At 45.4% G+C, this 13,737-nt stretch overlaps 1 protein-coding gene across 1 annotated transcript in view; it reads left to right on the forward strand.

Moving 5' to 3' along the window:
* The window catches only part of gpd2 (glycerol-3-phosphate dehydrogenase 2 (mitochondrial)), a 94,081-nt gene that overhangs the window by 16,739 nt on the left and 63,605 nt on the right, over positions 1 to 13,737 (forward strand). The window contains exons 2-4 of the mRNA XM_084324639.1: positions 1,259 to 1,410; positions 7,507 to 7,678; positions 10,134 to 10,258. Coding sequence (XP_084180765.1) covers positions 1,264 to 1,410; positions 7,507 to 7,678; positions 10,134 to 10,258 — 444 coding nt within the window. The 5' untranslated portion in view covers positions 1,259 to 1,263. The remainder of the gene's footprint in view (positions 1 to 1,258; positions 1,411 to 7,506; positions 7,679 to 10,133; positions 10,259 to 13,737) is intronic.

Here is a 13,737-nt window from a genome sequence, read left to right on the forward strand (position 1 = left end):
CCCTCCCCTGTCACGAACGCTGTTTCTTGCCTCCCACAAGCCGGCTGCAATGTGGACTAAGTCATACATAGCACAAGTCCCCTCCGGTACTTGAGGTAACAGCAGTCGCATCTTTTCACCTGCGCAGCTCGATCTCTCAGTGTCGAGGAGTAACGCGTGGGAGGCTCACGCTGCCCCCGACACTTCCTGATTCTACTGCGCAGGCGCACCAACCGACTTGTAGGAGTCGCTTGTTCACAACGTTCGATCCCCACCCTTCAGTTTTCCCTCCCCGTAATACGGCCAATGTGTATTACTGCGGACGACCAGCTAAACTGAAAACAATGTGGAGAGCTGGATTCGAACACGCGAATCCTAGCGTCTCCACACTGGTGGCGAGTGCCTTGCCCACTACACCACCTAGCCGCCATGCCGATGGGTCTTTGTATAATACTTTTATCATATTAATGAATCCGTTTCCTAACCCCATCTTTCCGAGTACTGCCCATAAATAAGACCATTCCAACCTATCATAAGCTTTCATCGCATCCAAGGATAATACAGCTGTAGGTGGAATGGCATCCTTGCTGGCGTCTAATACATGTAGTAACCGTCTTATAGTCTTCAGGGTATTCTTGTTTACCAGTGAGGATATCCGGTACAAGAAGCGTGTTCGTTGGTTGACTTTTTTTATTACATTGGATGCCATTTTGTCATCTACATCATTTCATGGAGCTGTAATTAAAACAACACAAGATTCCCTGATGACATCACTGGTGGCCATATTCAAAGTAATTTACTCTTTATAACTGTCAAACTAAATTAAGGTATTCAAAACTGTTTTGGATGTGTGTGAGATTATGTGCAAAATAACTCTGCATTGTTTTTTTGGTGAAGTGCCCCTTTAACACACACACACACACACACACACACACACACACACACACACACACACACACACACACACACACACACACACACACACACACACACACACACACTCTCTCTCTCTTTCTCCCCACATCGTCTTCACGTGAACTCTTGCCCTCCTGGACATGACTCATTGCCCCCACCCCCCACCCACTCTTCATGCCACATGATCACCTGCGTCCAGACTATATAACTACAAACCGCATTCCCCTCACCCTCACACTCTCTCTCTCTCTCTCTCTCTCTCTCTATCTCTCTCTCTCTCACACACTCTCTCTCTCACACTCTCTCTCTCTCTCTCTCTCTCTCTCTCTCTCTCTCACCCCTCACTACTGCGCTCTCGCTTCAGGACCAATGGCGTTCAGGAAGGCCGCGAAACGGACGGCCATCATAGGAGGCGGGGCCGTCGCCGCTCTCTTCGGCCTATCACAGCTGGCGGAGTACAGGAAGACACAGGTGAGCTGGTGGAGATGGACCTGTCCATGTCCTGTTAGAGGCTTCGTATAAATAATGACACACCTGTAGCTACTATATCTACATCTGTATCCCTTACCCACTCTTACTAGTTATACCACTGGCCAGTATGACTTACTACCATAGTATCTTTATACCTGTATCACTGTACATAATAATACTATAACACTGTAGTGTGTACATACATCTGATTAGCACTATAACTCAGTAGTACTCATTTATATATTTGATATTATGTTCATGTTTAATCACCTGTACATTGTATATTACTGTTGCACTTTACTGTTACATTTGCACTCTGGTTAGATGTCAAACTTCCTTTCGTTGTACGGTATTTGTGCTGTATAATGACAATACATTTGAATCTAATCTAAATGATGAGTTATTAGTTACACGTTACACGCTTCACGTTATACGTTATAAGTTATAGTCTATCTGTAGTAAAACTGCTTGTTTACGGTCAGGGTTTGGGGTAATTTATATGTACTTGGATTAGAATAATCTGGGTGACCTTTTACTTTAGAGGAACCAATCATAATAAAGTATAATAAAGTAGGAACCAACAAGGAACCATTATATTAACAAAGTGTGGGATCAAACACACCGTTGAACTGACTGTGTTCAGAGTTGGAGGTAAGCAGGTAGAGAACAGGGACTCTGACAGTCAGATGGTTGGTTCTTTACTGGGAAGCACAGTTGACGCCATTCTGGAAGGATTTCTCTGTGTTGTTGAGTCATCAAGTCTGAGACTTGAGCAATTATGGTGAATCAGTGGTTTGTTAACATTATAGTTCCTTCCTGTTCCCCCTTGTTACTGACCCTAAAGTAAATAGTTACTCTAATCGGATTAAAAATACATTATTAAAAACACATAAATACAATTCCATATATTTTTCTTTGGGGGGAAAAAGGATGATTACTTTTTGTATCACTCAAAAACATCTAAAGGGGAAAGAACACAACAATTTAAGTTGTTAGATTAAAGACACAAACAGCTTCAAGTAGCTTCAAAACACTGATTGTAGATGATAGTAAAATGAAAAAGAAGAAGAAATTATTTCAGCGTTATACTACATATTTCAGAGGCAAAGTCATCCAAATGTAAATACTTTGCTCAGATAAGGGCCAGATAGTCATCAGAAAGGAAGGTACTGAAGCTCACGGATCATCTTTAGAAACTTATTTAATTGGGTGCAAAAAAAAATCACGAACGTATCAACTCTGAAGAAGTTTGTGTTGACCATTTTTTTTAACCCTATTAAATATTTTTCTAAAGATGATCCATGTCTCTCCGGTGCCTTCCTTTTCAACCCATTGTTGTTAGCAACCCGTACTGGTGCTACAGCGGTACACCTTCAGCAGGCCACACCTCTTTTGGGACATGTCTTATCTCGACCTTGGATTGTGCTCCACTCCCAAATACAACACTAGTCTGCCCGGGGGAGACAGAGTAACCATTATATTGTATTCTATTGAGGGAGAGAGAGTAACCATTATATTGTATTCTATTGAGGGAGACAGAGTAACCATTATATTGTATTCTATTGAGGGAGAGAGAGTAACCATTATATTGTATTCTATTGAGGGAGACAGAGTAACCATTCTATTGTATTCTATTGAGGGAGACAGAGTAACCATTCTATTGTATTCTATTGAGGGAGACAGAGTAACCATTCTATTGTAGTAACCATTCTATTGTATTCTATTGAAGGAGACAGAGTAACCATTCTATTGTATTCTATTGAGGGAGACAGAGTAACCATTCTATTGTATTCTATTGAAGGAGACAGAGTAACCATTCTATTGTATTCTATTGAGGGAGACAGAGTAACCATTATATTGTATTCTTCTACTGAGGGAGACAGAGTAACCATTATATTGTATTCTATTGAGGGAGACAGAGTAACCATTATATTGTATTCTATTGAGGGAGACAGAGTAACCATTCTATTGTATTCTATTGAGGGAGACAGAGTAACCATTCTATTGTATTCTATTGAGGGAGACAGAGTAACCATACTATTGTATTCTATTGAGGGAGACAGAGTAACCATTCTATTGTATTCTATTGAGGGAGACAGAGTAACCATTCTATTGTATTCTTCTACTGAGGGAGACAGAGTAACCATTCTATTGTATTCTATTGAGGGAGACAGAGTAACCATTATATTGTATTCTTCTACTGAGGGAGACAGAGTAACCATTATATTGTATTCTATTGAGGGAGACAGAGTAACCATTATATTGTATTCTATTGAGGGAGACAGAGTAACCATTCTATTGTATTCTACTGAGGGAGTCGCAGTAGGAGAGAAGGTGCTGGTAGGATCCTCTGCCAGCTGGAACACACGGTGTCCGAGTCCAGATTCCTCCCCACGGTGACGTAGTGTCCGGCTGCTCCAGAGTCTCCAGAATCTCCTGCAGCTATAGTAAAATAAACGGACTATTAATAGATGGCTCCTAGCTTCGTCTGCGGTCCATGCAGCCGTGTGGTTCCCGTGAACAAGGCCTTCTAATATACATTTCTCTCTCTGATAAGGCAGGGGATTTTTCGCTAGCCAAAACTAGCTCAGCGGTGCAGAACAGGTCACCAGCGCATTCTCTGCAACAGCCGGTCATTTAGGGTTAGCGATTTGGCTTTTAACAATTGGAATGCTAAAACAAAACATGAAAAGATGTCTGCCATAGGTGGGGAGAAAAGGCACTGGGACTCATCTATTCTCTTGAACTGAATGATCAGAAACACTATCATCAGATCAATAGACTGGTTGCCCGTTCCACGTCAGACTCAGTGTGCGCGCGCATCAAAGAGGCAAAAAGGAACGTAATCCTGGTCAGAACAGGATTGTGGTGTGCCACAACGGGACAATATATTTGCATTTGTTAGCCATGCTAGTGATCTAAACAATCAATCCATGCCAAAGCTAGATATCGCTGCTGTCGGGACAAAACCTCATAACTCCAAAAACCCAACTTTTCAGCAGATGAAAAAAAACGAACACAGATTTGAGGGTGAATAGAGTTAGGAGGTTTAGACAGATGATCGGTTTAATGCTTTCCCATTGTTTAAACTTTGTAAAACCCACACACACATATGGAGGATGATCTACGGAGTTGATTTATATAAAAAATAAAAAAAATAAAAAATGGAGTTATGAGGTTTTGTCCCGCCAGCAGCGATATGTAAAAAGTGAAAGACTCACACTCACAGCCATGCCAATTTGGCTAAATGACAACTTTTAGTCAGGGGAGTGTCGTGGTTTCTCCATAGAGCTCCATTATAGTTTTAGTCAGGGGAGTGTCATGGTTTCTCCATAGAGCTCCATTATACTTTCAGCCAGGGGAGTGTCATGGTTTCTCCATAGAGCTCCATTATACTTTCAGTCAGGGGAGTGTCATGGTTTCTCCATAGAGCTCCATTATACTTTTAGTCAGGGGAGTGTCATGGTTTCTCCATAGAGCTCCATTATACTTTTAGTCAGGGGAGTGTCATGGTTTCTCCATAGAGCTCCATTATACTCTTAGTCAGGGGAGTGTCATGGTTTCTCCATAGAGCTCCATTATACTTTTAGTCAGGGGAGTGTCATGGTTTCTCCATAGAGCTCCATTATACTTTTAGTCAGGGGAGCGTCATGGTTTCTCCATAGAGCTGGTCCAGTCATCAGGGGTCCTTCATACATGTATCACTGAGCTATCGTCTTGGTCCAGTACATGCATCACTGAGTTATCGTCTCGGTCCAGTACATGTATCACTGAGTTATCATCTCGGTCCAGTACATGTATCACCTAGCTATCGTCTCGGCCCAGTCATCAGGGGTCCTTGCTGCAGCCATTAGCCAAGACCACATATGAGATGGAGACACAGCTGTCTTCCTCTTGACCCGTGAACTGCGTGTGCACTATTATTAGTCACTACATATATCACACATACCGTGCTGTATTTGGCTTTGTCCTAACGTGAACTTTGTTTGTGTCCTGGTGTGCTAATGCCCCCCCCCCCCCCTCTCTCCCCTCTCCCCCCCAACGACCTCTCAACCAAGCTTGGATTGGTAAGCAAAAGTCGAACCCCGACGGGGAAGATAATATCTCACAATCATCTGTAATCATGCATGACTCTCTGCTAACCCTCCAGATTCTATCGCTAACGCAGTGAATATGTCTCGCATCTTCTCCTTTTCGCAAACGGGGCGTTCGGCGTTCCCGAGAGGTTTTCAAGATCACTGCGCGTTTGGTCATTAGTGGCGGGCCAGTCGCCTTGCTTGAGCGGTGATTGCGCGATGTGTCGGCTCTTAACACCGGCGGCGTGTTGATCTGCGCTCGTCCTTGAAACGAGACAATAATCATTTGATCTTGTTTGCCGTTACATACCTAAATCATAACCGTCGGATTAGCAAGTCAAATGGACGGCTGGCTTCAAAAGCAGCTTGATGCAATCATTTAGCTTGAATAGCTAAATACGAAAATATGAATAAATATGTTTTTGTTTTTTTCCTAGGAATCTCGAGACTGTTTTGATTATGATTTGATTAATTTGATAAACTTTTTGTAATGAAACTGATGATTGTCAAATACTGGGTTTCAGTTATTCTGTGGGTAACTCCTGGGTCCTTTTAGAAGGAAGCTTGTAACTAAAGTGATATCACAACATTTTGAACGTTTTGGTTCGTCTTCGGTCATTTCTGTCCATCCAAAATTAACCTGCTGGCAGTAAAACAAATGTAGCAATGTTTTTGGAAGTGAGTGCGATGCGATACGAAATATGAAAAAAATTACACGTAGCACCTTTGCGTCCTAGAAGACTTTAACGTGACCTGCTTCATATGTCACTGTCCTGCCACAGCATTGCCAATGAATTGTCATAATTTCGGCCGCCAACATCTCGATAACCAAAAACACTGGTTCAAGTGCCTTTCGCATGGACTAAAATGATTTCCCAGTATGTTAACAAATCATATAGGCTTTTTAAAATAGGGCGGAGTATCCCTTAAGGAAAAAAGGTTTAATTTCATTGTTAATATTCCTGATTGAAACCAGTGGATACCACTAGCAGCACGGTAACAAGCCAGGTACCAGCTAGCTAGCAGCACCAAAGGTATTGATACTTGTTAGGTTACTGAAGACCGGCTACTTGACACTGTTAGCATTCCTCCTTGAAGCCAGTTGGTAGACAAGTATCAATACCTTTGGTCCCGAGTGTGAAAACTGTTTGGGGGAAGAATAATAATAACAACAGGAACACAGCAACATTATGTGAAATGCGCTAATCGTCTTCTTCAGAGTCGAGACAAGAAGATAGAAAGCTATCCGGCTGCAAGCTAGCCTAGCTTAGCACAAATCAATCGAAGCGGATATGGACCTACTGAATGCACAGAGAGGAAACTGGTGTCTATCTTATTGTCTGACACGGTAAGCGCATTTCCCATAATGTCGGCGTGTTCCCTTAAGTTCAAAATATCACTTTAAGAAGCAAGCCGAGGGAAGACCCGAGGTTGAGCCTGGACTTTATGCCGGTTCACCATGTAACTACATATCGATCAAATGCTTTTGGCAAGTAGTCAAGCCCTGCGTTTAAAGTCACATTCCTGGTTTTTAATCTAACGGCTGTTATCTATCTAACACCTCACCCTTTCTCTCTCTTAACCTCATCTTCTGGTGTTTTCTAGAACAACATCTGTAGACCTGTAGCAGAATGTCACCTGGGCTCTCGTGGCGGCGTCCTCTCTAAGCGCGGCACAGCGAGCATGATACCGGGGCTTATTAACTGCTCTGTTTCTCATCTTCTCAGTGTAAAATCAACGGGTGCAAATTGGGGCCTATATCTGAACCTGCAGACATTGTAAAGGGATTTCTCTGCTCTGTTGTTTCCTTAAGCAGTTTGGGATTAAGAGATGAAAGCAATACACTGGACGTGTGTGTGTGTGTGTGTGTCTGTGTGTGTTTGTATGTGTGTGTGTGTGTGTCTGTGTGTGTTTGTATGTATGTGTGTGTGTGTGTGTGTGTGTGTGTGTGTGTGTGTGTGTGTGTGTGTGTGTGTGTGTGTGTGTGTGTGTGTGTGTGTGTGTGTGTGTGTGTGTGTGTGTGTGTGTGTGTGTGTGTGTGTGTGTGTGTGTGTGTGGCGTCCAGGCGCGGCTGGCTCACGTGGCGGCGGAGGCGGACCTGAAGGTGCCGTACGCAGACAAGCTCCCGACGCGACAGGCCCAGCTGTCCAGCCTGAGGGACACGGAGGAGTTCGACGTCCTGGTGGTGGGAGGAGGGGCCACAGGCTCAGGGTGTGCCTTAGACGCCATCACACGCAGTACGTCCTGGTGGGGGGGCGGGGCCACGTGCTCAGGGTGTGCCTTAGACGCCATCACACGCAGTACGTCCTGGTGGGGCGGGGCCACGGGCTCAGGGTGTGCCTTAGACGCCATCACACACAGTACGTCCTGGTGGTGGGAGGAGGGGCCACGGGCTCAGGGTGTGCCTTAGACGCCATCACACACAGTACGTCCTGGTGGTGGGAGGAGGGGCCACGGGCTCAGGGTGTGCCTTAGACGCCATCACACACAGTACGTCCTGGTGGTGGGAGGAGGGGCCACGGGCTCAGGGTGTGCCTTAGATGCCATCACACACAGTACGTCCTGGTGGTGGGAGGAGGGGCCACGGGCTCAGAGAGCGTTCAGACCATGTTCACAGAGAGAGAGTTCAGACCATGTTCACAGAGAGAGAGAGCGTTCAGACCATGCTCACAGAGAGAGAGCGTTCAGACCATGTTCACAGAGAGAGAGAGTTCAGACCATGTTCACAGAGAGAGAGCGTTCAGACCATGTTCACAGAGAGAGAGAGAGCGTTCAGACCATGTTCACAGAGAGAGAGAGTTCAGACCATGTTCACAGAGAGAGAGTTCAGACCATGTTCACAGAGAGAGAGAGCGTTCAGACCATGTTCACAGAGAGAGAGAGCGTTCAGACCATGTTCACAGAGAGAGAGAGCGTTCAGACCATGTTCACAGAGAGAGAGAGAGTTCAGACCATGTTCACAGAGAGAGAGCATTCAGACCATGTTCACAGAGAGAGCGTTCAGACCATGTTCACAGTGAGAGTTCAGACCATGTTCACAGAGAGAGAGAGAGTTCAGACCATGTTCACAGAGAGAGAGCGTTCAGACCATGTTCACAGAGAGAGAGCGTTCAGACCATGTTCACAGAGCGAGAGAGCGTTCAGACCATGTTCACAGAAAGAGAGTTCAGACCATGTTCACAGAGAGAGCGTTCAGACCATGTTCACAGAGAGAGAGCGTTCAGACCATGTTCACAGAGAGAGAGAGAGTTCAGACCATGTTCACAGAGAGAGAGAGTTCAGACCATGTTCACAGAGAGAGAGAGTTCAGACCATGTTCACAGTTAGAGAGAGTTCAGACCATGTTCACAGAGAGAGAGAGCGTTCAGACCATGTTCACAGAGAGAGAGAGAGCGTTCAGACCATGTTCACAGAGAGAGAGAGCGTTCAGACCATGTTCACAGAGAGAGAGAGAGTTCAGACCATGTTCACAGAGAGAGAGCGTTCAGACCATATTCACAGAGAGAGCGTTCAGACCATGTTCACACTGAGAGAGAGTGTTCAGACCATGTTCACAGAGAGCGTTCAGACCATGTTCACAGAGAGAGAGTTCAGACCATGTTCACAGAGAGAGAGCGTTCAGACCATGTTCACAGAGAGCGTTCAGACCATGTTCACAGAGAGAGAGAGCGTTCAGACCATGTTCACAGAGAGAGTTCAGACCATGTTCACAGAGAGAGAGAGTTCAGACCATGTTCACAGATAGAGAGAGAGCGTTCAGACCATGTTCACAGAGAGAGAGAGTTCAGACCATGTTCACAGAGAGAGAGAGAGAGCGCGTTCAGACCATGTTCATAGAGAGAGAGAGTTCAGACCATGTTCACAGAGAGAGCGTTCAGACCATGTTCACAGAGAGAGAGAGTTCAGACCATGTTCACAGAGAGAGCGTTCAGACCATGTTCATAGAGAGAGAGAGTTCAGACCATGTTCACAGAGAGAGCGTTCAGACCATGTTCACAGAGAGAGCGCTCAGACCATGTTCACAGAGAGAGAGTTCAGACCATGTTCACAGAGAGAGCGTTCAGACCATGTTCACAGAGAGAGAAAGTTCAGACCATGTTCACAGAGAGAGCGTTCAGACCATGTTCACAGAGAGAGCGTTCAGACCATGTTCACAGAGAGAGAGCGTTCAGACCATGTTCACAGAGAGAGAGAGTTCAGACCATGTTCACAGAGAGAGCGTTCAGACCATGTTCACAGAGAGAGAGAGAGTTCAGGCCATGTTCACAGAGAGAGAGCGTTCAGACCATGCCACCCCCCCTTCCATACTACACAAAAAGATCATGTACAGTACCTGAAGATAATAATCGCTCAAGCTCTGTTGTGTTGTGAGCCATTGTAATGTGTACTGTAATAACAACAACAACAACAACAACAACAACAACAACAACAACAACAGACCTCTATACCCTTTCACTGCCACACTACAGAAGGTTAACCCTTTACTATCACACTACCGTGATAGTAAAGGGTTAACCTTCTGTAGTGTGGCAGTGAAATGGTTAACCGGCTGTCATGTGGCAGTGAAAAGGGTTAACCTTCTGTGTATTGTCGCAATGAAAGGGTTAACTGTCGGTAGTGTGATAGTAAATTGTTAACCTTCTGTAGTGTGGCAGTGCAAGGGTTAAATGTATCTCCTCGTATCCGTCCCAGACCTCCGGACGGCGATGGTGGAGCGGAGCGACTTCTCGTCGGGGACCAGCAGCCGGAGCACGAAGCTGATCCACGGGGGCGTCCGCTACCTGCAAAAGGCCATCATGAAGCTGGATTACGAACAGGTACGTGACTCGGATGTCGAGGACGCCGTGGTATTTTCAACGTACGCTATGTCAACGTATATGTAAGGGATAATGTATAGCTACGAGGTCATTGTCGCAAAATAATTGACCGACACGGCGTTCTGGAACACCGAGGCGCAGCCGAGGTGTTCTAAACGCAGTGAAGGTAAATTATTTTGCGACAATGACCGAGTATAGCTATACATTATCCCGCTTATTACAGGGCTAACTTACTAACGTAATTAATTTTACACCATCGACCAGACGAGATCAAATGCAGACGCAGTTGTTCTGTGGCTCCTCTGTCATCGCCGGCAGCCGGCAGGTGTGTGGACTTCATTGCACCTGATAATAATAATAATAACTTTATTTGTATAGTATACCTGATGTAGTGCAGCTGTGCATATGCTGAGCTTAGCTTTCGTGACTGCGATCAAAATGCTTGATTGTGATTGGTCAATAGCGCTCTGTTGCCCCTAACAGCGGTCATTATTGCACGTTGCCCGTAGCAGCGGTGAGTTATCGAGAAATAATTTACCGCTGCTATGGGCAACCGAGCGCTATTGACCAATCACAATCAAGCATTTTGGCGAATGTTAAAACGCCATGTAATAAAGCAGATTATAGGACATAGGGAAATGTGTTTTGGAGTTCGTTTTGTGATTCCCAAGCTTAGCTTCTTGAGGTGGGATTGGAAAATTGAGAGATGTGTGGGGAGGTCCAGAGCCTGTGAGTGAAGACTTGTGGTTAGAGAGGAGACTTGTGGTTAGAGTGAAGACTTGTGGTTAGAGAGGAGACTTGTGGTTAGAGAGGAGACTTGTGGTTAGAGAGGAGACTTGTGGTTAGAGAGGAGACTTGTGGTTAGAGAGGAGACTTGTGGTTAGAGAGGAGACTTGTGGTTAGAGAGAAGACTTGTGGTTAGAGAGAAGACTTGTGGTTCGAGAGGAGACTTGTGGTTAGAGAGAAGACTTGTGGTTAGAGAGGAGACTTGTGGTTAGAGAGGAGACTTGTGGTTAGAGAGGAGACTTGGGGTTAGAGAGGAGACTTGTGGTTAGAGAGGAGACTTGTGGTTAGAGAGGAGACTTGTGGTTAGAGAGAAGACTTGTGGTTAGAGAGGAGACTTGTGGTTAGAGAGGAGACTTGTGGTTAGAGAGGAGACTTGGGGTTAGAGAGGAGACTTGTGGTTAGAGAGGAGACTTGTGGTTAGAGAGGAGACTTGTGGTTAGAGAGGAGACTTGGGGTTAGAGAGGAGACTTGGGGTTAGAGAGGAGACTTGTGGTTAGAGTGAAGACTTGTGGTTAGAGAGAAGACTTGTGGTTAGAGTGAAGACTTGTGGTTAGAGAGGAGACTTGTGGTTAGAGAGGAGACTTGTGGTTAGAGAGGAGACTTGTGGTTAGAGAGGAGACTTGTGGTTAGAGAGGAGACTTGTGGTTAGAGAGGAGACTTGTGGTTAGAGAGGAGACTTGTGGTTAGAGAGGAGACTTGTGGTTAGAGAGAAGACTTGTGGTTAGAGAGAAGACTTGTGGTTAGAGAGGAGACTTGTGGTTAGAGAGAAGACTTGTGGTTAGAGAGGAGACTTGTGGTTAGAGAGGAGACTTGTGGTTAGAGAGGAGACTTGTGGTTAGAGAGGAGACTTGTGGTTAGAGAGGAGACTTGTGGTTAGAGAGGAGACTTGTGGTTAGAGAGAAGACTTGTGGTTAGAGAGAAGACTTGTGGTTAGAGAGGAGACTTGTGGTTAGAGAGAAGACTTGTGGTTAGAGAGAAGACTTGTGGTTAGAGAGGAGACTTGTGGTTAGAGAGGAGACTTGTGGTTAGAGAGGAGACTTGGGGTTAGAGAGGAGACTTGGGGTTAGAGAGGAGACTTGGGGTTAGAGAGGAGACTTGTGGTTAGAGAGAAGACTTGTGGTTAGAGAGGAGACTTGTGGTTAGAGAGGAGACTTGTGGTTAGAGAGGAGACTTGTGGTTAGAGAGGAGACTTGTGGTTAGAGAGGAGACTTGTGGTTAGAGAGGAGACTTGGGGTTAGAGAGGAGACTTGTGGTTAGAGAGGAGACTTGTGGTTAGAGAGAAGACTTGTGGTTAGAGAGGAGACTTGTGGTTAGAGAGGAGACTTGGGGTTAGAGAGGAGACTTGGGGTTAGAGAGGAGACTTGTGGTTAGAGTGAAAACTTGTGGTTAGAGAGAAGACTTGTGGTTAGAGAGGAGACTTGTGGTTAGAGAGGAGACTTGTGGTTAGAGAGGATACTTGTGGTTAGAGAGAAGACTTGTGGTTAGAGAGGAGACTTGTGGTTAGAGAGGAGACTTGTGGTTAGAGAGGAGACTTGTGGTTAGAGAGGAGACGTGTGGTTAGAGTGAAGACGTGTGGTTAGAGAGGAGACTTGGGGTTAGAGAGGAGACTTGTGGTTAGAGAGGAGACTTGTGGTTAGAGAGGAGACTTGTGGTTAGAGAGGAGACTTGTGGTTAGAGTGAAGACGTGTGGTTAGAGAGGAGACTTGTGGTTAGAGAGGAGACTTAGGGTTAGAGAGAAGACTTGTGGTTAGAGAGGAGACTTGTGGTTAGAGAGGAGACTTGTGGTTAGAGAGGAGACTTGGGGTTAGAGAGGAGACTTGTGGTTAGAGAGGAGACTTGTGGTTAGAGAGGAGACTTGTGGTTAGAGAGGAGACTTAGGGTTAGAGAGAAGACTTGTGGTTAGAGAGGAGACTTGTGGTTAGAGAGAAGACTTGTGGTTAGAGAGAAGACTTGTGGTTAGAGAGGAGACTTGGGGTTAGAGAGGAGACTTGTGGTTAGAGTGAAGACTTGGGGTTAGAGAGAAGACTTGGGGTTAGAGAGAAGACTTGGGGTTAGAGAGGAGACTTAGGGTTAGAGAGAAGACTTGTGGTTAGAGAGGAGACTTGTGGTTAGAGAGGAGACTTGTGGTTAGAGAGGAGACTTGTGGTTAGAGAGGAGACTTGTGGTTAGAGAGGAGACTTGTGGTTAGAGAGGAGACTTGTGGTTAGAGAGGAGACTTGTGGTTAGATAGGAGACTTGGGGTTAGAGAGGAGACTTGTGGTTAGAGTGAAGACTTGGGGTTAGAGAGAAGACTTGTGGTTAGAGAGGAGACTTGTGGTTAGAGTGAAGACTTGTTGTTAGAGAGGAGACTTGGGGTTAGAGAGAAGACTTGTGGTTAGGGAGAAGACTTGTGGTTAGAGAGGAGACTTGTGATTAGAGAGGAGACTTGTGGTTAGAGAGGAGACTTGGGGTTAGAGAGGAGACTTGTGATTAGAGAGAAGACTTGTGGTTAGAGAGAAGACTTGTGGTTAGAGAGGAGACTTGGGGTTAGAGAGGAGACTTGTGGTTAGAGAGAAGACTTGGGGTTAGAGAGAAGACTTGTGGTTAGAGAGGAGACTTGTGGTTAGGGAGGAGACTTGTGGTTAGAGAGGAGACTTGTGGTTAGAGAGGAGACTTGTGGTTAGAGAGGAGACTTGTGGTTAGAGAGAAGACTT

Source organism: Notolepis coatsorum (genome assembly GCF_963971535.1).
Source record: "Notolepis coatsorum genome assembly, chromosome: 1".
NCBI lineage: Eukaryota > Metazoa > Chordata > Actinopteri > Aulopiformes > Paralepididae > Notolepis > Notolepis coatsorum.